A 12,966-nucleotide genomic window follows, 5' to 3' on the forward strand; every position below is an offset into this window, starting at 1 on the left:
CCTTCCCCCCTCCTCCCGGGGCTGCCTGTGGAGCTATTCTTCAGCCTCTGCATTTCACAACAGCTCAAAGGCAGATGCATCAATCCTTTCAGGGGATGGGGACGTGAGGAGAATGGCAAGGGAGCTGCAGGCAGGTGTTGGTAGGTTCCCAGCCATCTCACAAGCCTTGTCCCCCTCCCTGTCCCCCGCTGGCTTGTGCCTGAGGCTTGGACTGAGGCTTGGGGCAGGAACAGGGAAGGGAAGAGGATAGGGAGGAAGAGCACTCGGATATGCTGACCCTATAGACATGCCCAGCTGGTTTGCAGGCATGTTCCCAGCTGTCTGCATCCTGTAGCCTTAGTAAGAGGAGCAGGGATCCAACTCTGCTCACTAAAGGTTCACACCAGGGACCAATTTGGCCCTGGTGCAGACAGCTGAGGGAGGGGGAACAACTCCATGGCTGGTAGCAACCACGAAGGGTGGGGAGGAATGAGGTTGTTCCTCCCAAAGTGACCGCCTGCGCTGGATGCACTGGATGCACTGGATGCCCTGGGCAAAGAGCACTCCTGTCTCAGACACTGGAATGGGTTGGGGATGAGTCAGGACCAGGCCTCCAGGACCACCCCCCAACTCCCGTGCGCAGCCGCCTCGGTCCCGTTGCTCTCCCAGCACTGGCAGCAGCCGGCACAGGGCAGAGGGAGAGCTGGGCCGGGCAAACTTGCAGTCTGCAGGAGGGCAGCTGGTTCCCGGTGTGTGTTTTACCCGTAGGTGTCACAATCCTTTGACTGTGTGTTCGAAAGCCTTGAGTCTATACATTTAAGAATCAGCAAATTAGAAAAATTGTCCTGAAATGTTGGAGGGAGGAAAAAGGCAGGAAGGCAGAGAGGGACAGGGAGGGCCTGAGAGGAAGGGATGGAAGGGGTTGGTAAAAGAGAGTTCACCCAGGGGCACTGCCCTGGCTTTGTGCCCATCACCTGTGGGCTGGAAAGGAGGGAGGGAGGCAAGGACGAAAAGGGAGGACTGATTTCACACATTCAGTGCATATCATACAACCAGGGCAAGGCTTTCTTCCTGGGGCTCCTACCCAGGATGGCGTTGCTGCCATAGCCAGTCTAGAGCCCTGCCCAGCAGCCCGAACCATACTCACAGCAGGGTTACAATTCACTGCTTCATTGCTCGGGGGAAAGATACCTTCTCCTTTCTTTCTCTCTTTTTTTTTTTTTAATTATATATATCTTTTTAAGTACTTTTTCTCCCTTTTTTGTTTCTTATTTTTTTATAGTCTTACAATTTTCTGTAACAGCAGCTTCTTTTTGTATTGGTGTGGAAGTTATATATAGAGAGATATCTATAAATATATATATAAGCCAAACTGCCTTACAGGTTGTTGTTCTCTGGGATTTTTGTTGGTTTGCTTTTTGTTTTGCTTTTTTTGTTTTGTTTTTTTTCAGTGTTGTATGTGTAGCAGGCACTTGAGTTTATATGAAGATGTTTGCTTGGGAGCTGAGGGGCAAAGGACTTGGGAGGGGGAGAGGGAAGGAAGGATGGAAGGAAGGAGCAAGGACTTCCAACAAGTGGCCACTGCTAGCCAAGGATGTCCAGGTAGATTGGTGTGGCCTTGCCCAGAGCATGAAGGATCTTGTAGATCTCCTTGATGTTGAGCCGTTGCTGAGGTTCTCTCTGCCAGCAGCCCAACATGATGTCATAAACCTCCTTGGGGCAGACTCGAGGCCTTTCCAAAACTCGGCCTTGGGTAATGCACTCAATTACCTAAAAAAAAAAAAGAAAAAAATAGACATTGAACACCAGCTGGGCAGTTTCTGGAGCATCTCCTGTCCCAGCTACTGCTTGGTTGATGTGGTACCATTTAGCGAATGGGAGCACTGAGAAGCCAAGAGGTCTGCAGATCCTCAAGGTTCACCTGTTTGTGTGTTGTTAATTATAATTTTGCAGTGAAAAGTTTGTCTCCGGCTGGAGTTTTTCAGATCTCAAAAACCTTCTCCATTTGACACCTACCAACCTCAATGCACTCTTCAAACAGGAGTTCACATACAAATGAAATGGAATTTTAACTTATGATGTCAGTTTTTCCTGCTAAATGAAGAAGGAAAAAAGTCTTAAAATCCCCAAAGTAAAGTAATATTTTGCACAGCTGAAATTATATTTTTCTTGCCTGAAAACCAAGAGTCCTTTCCATTGCAAAGCCCAGGAGAGTTTTACAAGGAAAAATTCAGAGCATCTTTTCCTATATACTTCTCCAAGGGAAGCTTTGCCTCATTTTGACATAGAAAAGCAACTAAAAGAATAAAATTTCATATCAAATTGCATCTGTGATGGAGAAAAAAATTTGCACTGCTATCACTCTATTTTGGGTCAGGCCAGCGCTGATAATGAGAAAAATGTGAGCTCTTGGATAACATCGAAGTCTTTCTAGAAGGATGCCATTGGAAAGAACTCCCCTAAGTATTTGTTTGTGTTTTATTTACAGGATGCATGAAAAGGGAAGGGATGATTTGTCAGAGAGCTGCTATTACCGTCTGCCCTCCTTGGCTGGGGTTGATGAGTCCCAGCATTGCAGTCTGCGAGTGACCTGCCACACTCTGCAGATAAACACCAGTCCCAAGCAGTGTGTTGAGGGAAGCCACCCAGCAAGGGGTGTTTGGAATTTATCATTTATGAACAGTAATGGTCCTTCCACAGAGCTCAAGGGATACTTATCTGTTTGCTGTTTGCATATAAATACAGAAGGAAGAGATTAGGACCTGCTGAAAGGAAGCAAGGAAGACACAGCATGCAGAGAAGCCTACATTGCCACAGAGCTGCTGGCTGAGGACTTGTGGGAGAAGGTGAGTTATGGTTTCTGACCAGACATCCTGGACATGCACAGGAGCCCTGTGGTGGGCTCTTTCTGTCCAGGGCAAAGGAAAGGCACAGACAGAAGTTAATAGGCTGGCTGAGTTGTGCCCTGCCTTGTTCCTCTGCTCAGGTAGGGTCTCTTCCAGCCTTGAAAATAACTGCTGAAAATGCCCTGGGGATATGAGGCCACGCAGATGGCACAGGAAGCAGTGGGCATCCCAGCCTTGCTAATGCTGGCACCCCCCAGTGACAATGCTCAGCCAGCCTGGTGCCTGCTCATGGTCCAGTCCTGGCAGCTGGGACCTTGGCACAGGCTCATTAATCTGCCTCTCTGTGGGGCTCTACCACTGCAGCTGGACTGCCAGAGAGACTTGCTCTGATGCCACACCATCCAGGAGCTGGTGGAGGTGCCAGTCCTCTGCAGCCACACAGGCTCTGCCCATCTCTCCACAAATGGTGAAAAACAAGCCAGATGAGAGCTAATGTGGCTCCCTCCCACCAGGATACTCTGGTCTGGGGTGGGAGCCCTCAGCAATCAGAAAGAAGTGGTGACATTTTATCCCAGGGATGGTAGCAAAACAATACAGCCACATCTGTGCAGATGTTCACCAGCCCTCCCCTCAAGTTTAAGGCTGGTTATTCTCAGTCCTACTGTCCTGCAGAGGAAACTGAGGCAGAAGGCACGGGCACAGTAGAGCTGTCACATTCCAGTATGCCTATCACCCATGTAGGAGCTACATGTGCTCATTTGTGTGTGTTTGTATTTACTCTCACAGGGAAATGCAAGAGCAGCTCATTAAATAGCGTGACAAATAACTTCTGTCGCTGTCGATTCCATTGTTTGTGTCTCTAAAATGTTTGCGTGTGCTACTTTGGGATATACAGTCAGGCCCCATTGAGCACACGAATGGGCAAGTATTAAAGCTGTAAAGGAACACCTTGGATTTGCCATCTCTGCAACTCACTTAATTAAGGGATCTGTATCCAGAAAGCAGAAAATGCACATTTCTCATTACAAAAGGTGAAATTTCTGAAATCCATTAGATACACAGTAGGATAAAAATGTGCAAGGTTCCCACACACTGCTATGTCAATGCATCTTTTTCCTCTTCTATAATACCCCCTGCTATTCTGAGCAAAAATCTTCCAACGCATTTCTGCTGATGTGCCTCAAACCTCAGCGCTGACACCCCGCTAATCCCAACCAGCCTTCCCTCAACGTTTTTATAGTGCATCCCCATACTACTGGGCTACAAATTTTGCTAGTCAAAAAAATAAGAAGGACAAACCAGCTCCTTGGGTTTCACCCTCAATGAACTGGGGCAAACCATGTAAGAGACATCCTGATGGCAAAAAGCCCCATGCAAATGTGCAATATGCAATATAGCAATTAGCCTTAAAACGATTTCTCACAAACTGGAGACTGCAGTAAGAGCCTCATACACAAAAGGAGAAAGCAGAGGAAATTCAGGGCATGACAGTAACTTAGATCCCAGAAGTAATCTCGGTATGCCCAGTTCTGGCAGCACCCTGAGAGTTTATCAGATATGACAGAGGTATGTCAGCAACTTAGAAGGGAGAGGCTGAGGATGGGCCAGTATATGGCTTTTGCAGAGCCCTTTGATTCCTGCACGCCTCAGTTTTCCCTGAGCTCTTAAATGGAGATAATGACACTTATCCTATGTCATCACCGTGGGAGTGCCAAAGAGGGGACCACTCACATACAAAGCGCTTTGCAAACAACCTGGAAAGGAGAGACGGCAGAAAAGTACAGTTTTCAGCTTAGGTGTCTCAGCAGTGTTGTACCTCTGTGTTTGAGAGCTGGAACCAGGGCTGCTTCCCATAAGTGAAGATCTCCCAGAGGATCACCCCGAAGCTCCAGACGTCACTCTCTGTTGTGAACTTCCTGTACATGATGCTCTCTGGAGGCATCCAGCGGATAGGCAGCATGGTGTGTCCTCCAACCTGGGTGAGGGCAAAGGCACACGGAAATCTGAGTGGTTGGAGTCCTGAGGGAGGGGTCAGCCCTGACATGATGTGGACCAACTCAGGACCTGAGCTGTTCCAAAAAGCTGGGCTGGCTGTTGCCTCCCCAACCACTCATAGGTTTACCCACCAATCCCACCTGGTTAACATGACAGATAGGGAGTGAAAGGTATCAAGGTAAATGACGTCTTCTCCACCCAAAATGGCCTTGTAAAGAAGTCAAATGCAAAACGCCAAGAACATACTCCGGCCCCACAGTCTGGTGAACCCAGGCACACAGGAAGAAACAAGTGTCCAGCAAAGCATTGCAGGGCCTCAGTGCTCCAAGGCACCCACCAGAACTACAGAGTGAGGTCTGTCCCTCTTCAGAAAGGTTCTCTAAAACCCTTACACAGCCATCTGTGCATCACCTAACTGCATGAAAGGTTTTGTGCTCATAAAACTGTGCTACAGGCCTTTTCAGAGAGTGCTTTGAATATGTAAATGACTGAAGGACCGCACTGCAAAAAGGTGGCCTGTTGGTAAAAACAGGCTCTAACAGGCAGGGATATGCCCAGTGTTTAATGGAGGAGGGAAATCCAGCCCCTTTGGAGAGTTTGGAAATGGAAGAGCCCACGGGTGTATAAAAATGGGGTATGCCAAGCCAGGGAAGGGCACTTTCCCAGGTAAGGTTCAACCCTTCTCCAGGGCACATGAATCCAGCAGGTGTACAGGAGGCTTGCAGGAGACATGCAAACAGTTCTAGAGTAGATGGATTTACCTGCAGATTCACTAGAGATTCCTAAACAAGCGTCTCTGAGCAGGACAAGTTTTTCTCTGTTCTGTCCTTCTGCTAAGAAGATCCATCTGTGGAGAAACAGCTAATTGCTACAACCAGCTGGTGCTGGAAGCAGCAGGGCTGCAGGTCTCAGGCACTCATTTCTGCTGAGGGTAAAGTGTCCGAGGTTTTATAGGAGATGAGAAAAAGTGCTTTCGTGGTGCTGCTTGGAAGGCTGCTTGTCTCATTACAGACACCAAAAAAGCAAGTACTAATAACTTTGTAGCACTGCAGCTGAATCAAACAGGCAGAAATCTCTCTGGTCCCACGAAGGGTGAGGGAAGAAGGTATCTGCTGTCTAGGATTCCAGCATATGTGTGGCCATTCAAAATAATGAGATTGTTGTGCTCGCTCAGATGAAAACATTTCTTGTACAAACAAGAGCTCTCCTGTGAGCTGCCAGTTTTTCCACAGGTTTCTTTGACTGATTAAAGCAGAACTAGTGTGGGGAAGGGTCAGTACAGAGACACTGCAGCGTTTGGAAGCAAGAGGGAGGTGTGTTGGAAGAGGGTGTGAAACTGGTAGGATGCTCAGCTGGCTTTCTGCACAGAGGGGCTCAGACTTCTCTGGGGTTTGACAGAATTTAGACTCAGGTTTGCAATGCTGTAGTCAGAGGACTGCAGACCAACCTTCTTCCTGACTCTGAAATAGACCCTCCTCAAAAAAGAGAAGGAATTTGAAAAGTCTCAGGAAGATCTTTCTTCCTAAGTGCAGATGCATGAAGATAAAAAGCTCATTGCAGCTCTACACCTCCTATTTAGAGATGGCTGGGCTAGCGTGTTCTCAGCTTGCTGCTCTGAACTCCCAAGAATGTTCTGAAGTAATGGAAATGGAAATATGCTTTTCTTTGTTTGTTCCTTTGAAACCCTGGCTGCAATTTCAGCTCTTTCCTGCATTCCCAGCTTTTACAAGTTGCTTTCCCTTCTTGTGAAGGGCTCTGAGGAAACGTTATCAGCAGAACAGGACATACATCAAACTTGATTGTGGCAAAAACTGTTTTGTGCTAATGCTTATTTTATTCTTCTTTAAGTAGTGCTAAGTCCTCAGTTTTCCAGCAATCTCAAGATGATTTACGTATTGCAAACCATTTGCAATATCCTGAACCTTGCAGGATCATTTGTGATTACAGGTAGCACAAAGTAGTGAGCACAGTTAGCTCCCTTTTGAACAGGTTCAGAATGTATGAAACAGGTCCTCAGCTTACACAGTGTTGCAGCAGCACTGCTCAAATGGGAGGGCCCTGATTTACACCACCTGAGGATCTGGCCCTGAAAGCATTGCTGAGAAGCCAGCAGTCCCATCTCAGTTCTAGTAAGCCAAAATAAAGGTCTTTGGTCTGCTATAGACACATCCTAGTGAAGAACTGCCAACAAGGTGACATAGAGAGTCAACAGTATTCCCAAGGATGTGACAACACAACCTTGGCATAGCTCATACAGTGGAGTCTAGGGACTGCCAAAGCATTCCTCCCAGCCATGTGTGTCATGTGAGACCGCTTTTACTAAAAATTAATCTGTTAATAATTAATAATTCAATTAATTGGGGAAAAAAAAATAAACAAGCAAGCAATGCCCCGAAATGTGTGGATCCCAAAACATGGCCCAACTATGCTCAGTGATAAGATGTTCCTTGCAGAGGTATCCTTTGCTTCTCAAAGAGAGAGCCACATTTTTGAGAGCAAATGTTAAGCCTTGCATTTACTAGCTATAAGCAGAACAGGCATCAATTAAACTCTACTATAAAACCACTCCAATGTCTAGCCTAGCACATAAGGCTGACTATTACATTTTAAAAAATCACCTTTGCCTATCCTTTACTGCTTCCCTTGCAAACTGATTAGGATTAAAATTCCCATTTCACAGATGAGAAAGCAGATGCAGGAAGGCAGGGAAAGGCCCTGCTCTGAAGCTGTGTAGCAAGTGAATGCCAAGTCAAGTCTTCCTGGTCTGCAGTCAGCCATACCCTGTTATTTGCTGATGTAGCAAAATGATTTAGAGTTGAGCATAGAGGGATTGTGCTACTGATGCCACAGGAAGCTGAGTGTGTCCAAGGTGACAGAAATTCTTTGCATAACATGTAGTGGCTGTGAGCTGTGTTTTGCCACTGTAGACTTGCTGTGATTCCCACAGCAACATAACTGTTTTACAGGACCAGCCATTGCCAGAAGCATAAAAGCAAAATGATGCTATTAAATCAGGCTGAAAAAAAGGATGCTCTTTTTTTATTTTGCAAAGCCAGTTTATAAGGCATGTCCTTGGCTTTGGAAAGAATAATTACCACGTCTTCAGGGAGAAGGTGAAAGTTTGTTTTAGTCAAACCACTGCTTTCTCAGAGCTGGGCCTGGTAGGTTTCAGAAATTAGTGACCATGCAGGACTGGTGTTTGTTGGGGTATGCTACTTTTGAGACTTCTCTAAAACAGCTACGTCATCTTCCCACCCCATCTTCTCTTTTTTTCTGGGATCCAGGGATGGGGGAGCCCACCCATCACATCGGCTCATCTACTAAAGGCCCTTAAGGGTAAAATGTTCTGAAACAGTGGCATTGCAACATCTTCCCTGGAGACACTCCACAGCCTGGAAGAAGGTTTTGCTTGAAAGCAAATAAGACAAGTAAATCCTCTTCTGTTCCTCTCTTAAAATCCTATGATGCTGCCAAGCTGCCCTTTCTCCCTGTTATCTCAATGCTTCATAGACCTGCAGACTGGCCTCTTTATCCCATTGCCATGGTTGTCTAGCTTTGCTTGACATTTTTAGCTCTCTAACTTTCTCTCCCTAGATCAACTCCCCATGCCCACATTGACATGCTATTGCCACTGCTTTGCTCTTTCTGTTCACAGTGCTATCCTGGTAATAAATAGAGCAATCAGTGCACATCCTCTGAGCGGCCAAAGTTTTCTTCTCTCTCCATTTCAAGATCACATTATCACCTACTCGTTTCCACCCCTTTCTGATGGATGCTCCCAAGTGCATGACCTGGGCTACAGCCACATGTTTCTGATACTCCAGGGCATCTGGCCTCTGCTCTGAAGCCTCATTACATACCCAAGCCCATAGTCTTGCAAGACAGCCAGTCACTCCCTCTGAGCAGCTTATTGCTGTATTAGATATGAACCTCAGGGAGCTGGGGGAGGTTCATGAAAGGCCAGTGTTAATGGCCATTAGGGAGAAAGATAATTACTTAATGCTAGTACAGCACTTTGAGGATGTAAAGCTATATAAGTGCTATGTACAAGTAGTATTATAAGGCTTGAGGTTTGTCTGCTACCAAGGAAAGCTGGTGTCTGGGGGGAAAATTCTCCTTGTCCCAGCTTTCTGAATGACATCCAGCTGATTAGGAAAGGAAAAGATGACATGTTATCCCCAGTGAGTTTGACAGCACAGCAGCAGGTAGTAGAGCAGCAGTGTTCAGAAAAGACTGTGCAGTTTAAGCCACTAACAGAGATACAGCAGAAATCAAAACCAGAGTAGGGCTGAAAAAACCTCATGAGAACTTAGGACTGGTGGAAATACAGATACTAACATATTAAAGGCAGCTTTTGGTGGGAAGACACTTTTTCCCCTTCCCAGTTCTTATACCAGGGGCAGGGCTATAGCCCAAAATAGCATTTAAAGGGGAACTACTGAGCCATCCACTCCATGTCCACAGCTGAAAGTTCCTTCACTGATCTCAGCTAAAACCAGGATTTGGTCTCTGGCATACTCTCAGGTTGTGTTTGATTTTCCTTTTTGTGCAGTTTTTTTCCCAATGTTGAAATAAAATTTAAAAAAAAAAAAAGTCAGTGTTTTTGTTTTCCTTGGTCATTCGACATTTCCTGTCCGAGGTCATTTGACACCTTTCTTCCTGCTCCTGGTATACTTGATGGAGGCTCTGCTCCTGCTCCTGCCTCGGAAAGGCCACAACAACTTCTGTAGGTGGATTTGTATGGCAAAACATTATTTGAACTTCCCATTTATGTGCAGGAAGTGGAGACATTTGAGTTTGTACAGAATCATGCAGCAGTAGTGGAGACCTTGGCACCATTCCTCTCCAGGAAAATCCACTCAACATCCAATCCACTCAACTTAGTGATAAGACACACATTCTCTGATTGCCATCTCCATTCCTGCTGCTGTAGGTAGGGATGACCTGGGATCTTCTTTAATTGCAGACCTGGCTGCCATCCCAGGCTGGGCTGCACCAGAACATATGTCCTTTAGACCTCAGCACTAGGAGCTGGGTGATCCCTGGAATATACTCAGCCCTGAGCCTTCCCCCAGCAGCCAGATGTATGTTCCCATCAGGACACACTGATTCCTGCTGTGGGCAGGATGTGCTGTAATTCAGCACTTCTGGACAGCTTTGTATGAATAAGAGCCACAGGTGGCTGGGTCACCCGAGAGGACGCAAGGGCAAAAAAAAAAGCAATGAAAGCAAGAAGCGGGAAAAGCTCCTCTGTTTGTCTAAGTTGAGCTCCTAGAGAAGAACAAACAACAAACAAAACTGCTGTAGATCGTGCTTTTGTGAGTCAATGCTTGTCAGTTCAGGCTGGAGCACAAGAAGGTGGCTTCTCAGGGGCGATGTAAAGGGCAGCACATGCTCATGGCTGGGGATCCAGGAGGAAACACTCCTTCCCTGCCTTCAGCCCAGATCCAGCAGCACTGAGAAATGTTTCCCTATCAGATGTGCCAGTATTTTGTATCTGTGAGTCCTGACAGATTCCTGCGCACCTTTTGCAAAGCAGAGGGACCAACTCTGACATGCCAGACAGAGCTGAGCTTTGCTGACTCTTAGCTGTCCAGCACTTCCTAGTTTTAACTGTCACCTTACTAGGCTCTCAAGTATCCAAGTAGTTTAGATCAGAGGTAGCTGAATTTAACTGCAAGTTGTGACTGGATATGATTCCCAAGTGCTTTATCTGTAATTTCCTTTCAGCTTATCCAGAAAGAATGGTGCTTGCTATATCTGAGACTGCACCATTGCCAGAATTACTCTGGCCTCCAAAAATCCCCAAGGTGTTCTCCTGTCTGAAAGGCATCATGCTTTATGGCCATACCAGCCGCAGGGTGAGCCTCTTCTGAGTGATTCAAAAGCCATCATAGCCCTGTCCTTGCCTTCACCTCCCGTGCCTTTGCGGTGGCTGCTGTCATAGCCAGTGCTGAATGTGAGCTTAAACACAGTCATCAAACAAAAAAAAGCTTCCATCAAACTTTTCAACTTATCTGAAAATAAGCTGTGTCCTCACCATGCCCCACTCTCTGGGAATGACAGACATGATCTTCTCCCAATTCTCACTGGCTACACCAACCATCTCCTCCACTGCAGTGGCAGTGCCACAGCATAAGGCTGGCTGCATCCCTGCATGCCAGTGACTGAAGACATCTCAGCAAATTTCAATGGATTTTGGAGACTTACAGAATGAATGAAGCAACCTGGAGCTGTTTCTCCTACTCGCCAGGTGTCCCAGCCTTGTCCAAAGAAGGGGAGATGCTGGTTTCCTGCTGGCAGAAGGGAGTGGGTTTGATTTACCCAGAGAGAGAATGGGGAAAGGAACTAAACGTTCCTGCCATGAGGTGATGTAAGGAGCTATGTGGACTTGCTCAGGAAGAAGAAAGACTGACCAGGAAGTGTTAATGTGAAACTGAGAAAGGGGTGAGAGCTTCCCGCTGTCAGTAGGACTGTTTGGCAAGGGACTGTTTGTTCCCCCTAGATGCACATACTGTGTTTAAACATGATTCTAAAAATAAAGTCTGCCATTGACATTGTTTTTCCTTACTTCATTTAACAATCTAGTTGCTTTATTACCTGTAATTCTGAATCATGTTGAATCAAGCAGTGTAATTTGCAAGCAGGGACAGTGGCCTTCCCCCCCCCCCCATCTCGGCTCCACTGAGCCTGTTTTAATCCCACGGTTTTCAGCATTCCTAATGAGCCATTAACAAGCTGACAATTACTTATGCAAATGAGGGGGCAGACATGGAGGGGTGGCTGTAGCTAGAGGTAAATTCTGCTGTCTCAAAGTGGTCTGAGATAAATCACTATTGCTCTAAGAGTTGCCTGTGCCCAAGAGTCTTCTCAGTTATATTATCTACTGCCTAAAAATGCCAGAGGTAATGCAGAGGATGGTTAAGAAAAGGGAAACAAAGGAGTAATCACACATACATTTTTAATTATATTTGCCAATAATCTGTTTGGGGTACACCTTACCACAGCTCACCCTTCGCCTTTTCTTCCCACAAACTCAAAGCAGCTGCACCCACTGCTTGGGAACAGCTGCACAACCAGCCTGCAGGGGAATGGCCAGTTTCATGTGTTCATCTAAATAAAAACTCCAGAAGCCATGATCTTCAACACCAGGACATAAACTATGAAAAACCTCATCCATGCCTCATTCAGCTGGGGGGATGTGGGAGCAGAGCAGCTGTAGTTTGCAAAGCATCTCACAAAGAGGTCATCAAGGCCACCATCAGCTCCTAGTAGGTCCTAAGCCCTTGTCTTAAAGGTTGCTGCTAGAGCCTTTCTAGCTGAAGAAGAGGTGACCAGCCCCCTGATCCCCTGGATCCACTGAAAGATTCTTGTGGCCCAGAACAACAAGACCTCACAGGAGGATATCAGAGAGAGGAGGAAAGTTGTAGCACTGGGGAAGGATTCTCTGGTGGGTTTGCCCAGTTGGCACCGGGGAGGCGTGCAGGTGGTGCATGCAGATCGTGGCCTTTGCAGTCTCCTGCATCACAGCCACAACATGGGCACACATCTGGGCTGATCAAAAGCTGCCTTTCTCCTGGTCACTGCCAAGACAACAGCAGAGGCTGGGAATGCCATTAAATCTATTCAAACTACAGCCTTCAGGCAGTTTGTCAGGCACCTTATAAATTTACCAATTTGTCTCCACCAGGCTGGAGACCCTTGCACCACAGCACACTTTTTTAGGACAGGCCTGCTCAGAGAGGTTCAATACCCATGAGACAGCACAGCTCTTGGCTGGTTCCAGATTCAAAGGCAATCTGAAGTGTGCAAAGACTGCTTGTGCCAACAGAATCTGTCCATGACTGATCTGCATTATTATTTTGCTGGTATTACTACAAGAAATGTTTAATAGCTCAAAAGTTAATCAGATAGAAGCTAAGTTAAACCATCATGTGCAAGAAACGTGTCCATTAGGATTCTGTTCTTTTGGAGATGCAGGGAATAAAAATCAACTCAGTTTCTGGCTTTAGAAAATAAGGAAAAGATTTGCCCAACAAATCTTAACCTAGTGATATAAAGGCAAAGTCTCAAAATGGCCTGAGAAATGCAGCTTAGGAAATAGGAGCAATAACTTGCATGTGTGATGACTCCATGCTAAAATGCT

General features: G+C 46.4%; 1 protein-coding gene across 2 annotated transcripts in view; it reads right to left on the reverse strand.

Annotated features, from left to right (window-relative positions):
- Positions 1-1,259: 1,259 nt before the first annotated feature.
- Positions 1,260-12,966, reverse strand: part of NTRK3 (neurotrophic receptor tyrosine kinase 3) — a 209,089-nt gene continuing 197,382 nt past the window's right edge. The window contains exons 17-18 of one of the 2 annotated variants that reach the window (XM_032700246.1): positions 4,642-4,800; positions 1,260-1,749 (exon numbers count right to left, since the gene is read on the reverse strand). In XM_032700246.1, the coding sequence (XP_032556137.1) occupies positions 1,564-1,749; positions 4,642-4,800 (345 nt within the window). In that variant the 3' untranslated portion in view covers positions 1,260-1,563. The remainder of the gene's footprint in view (positions 1,750-4,641; positions 4,801-12,966) is intronic. The other variant, XM_032700247.1, reaches the window with a different exon arrangement.

The sequence above is a fragment of the Chiroxiphia lanceolata genome, chromosome 12, assembly GCF_009829145.1.
Source record: "Chiroxiphia lanceolata isolate bChiLan1 chromosome 12, bChiLan1.pri, whole genome shotgun sequence".
Classification (NCBI taxonomy): Eukaryota; Metazoa; Chordata; class Aves; order Passeriformes; family Pipridae; genus Chiroxiphia; species Chiroxiphia lanceolata.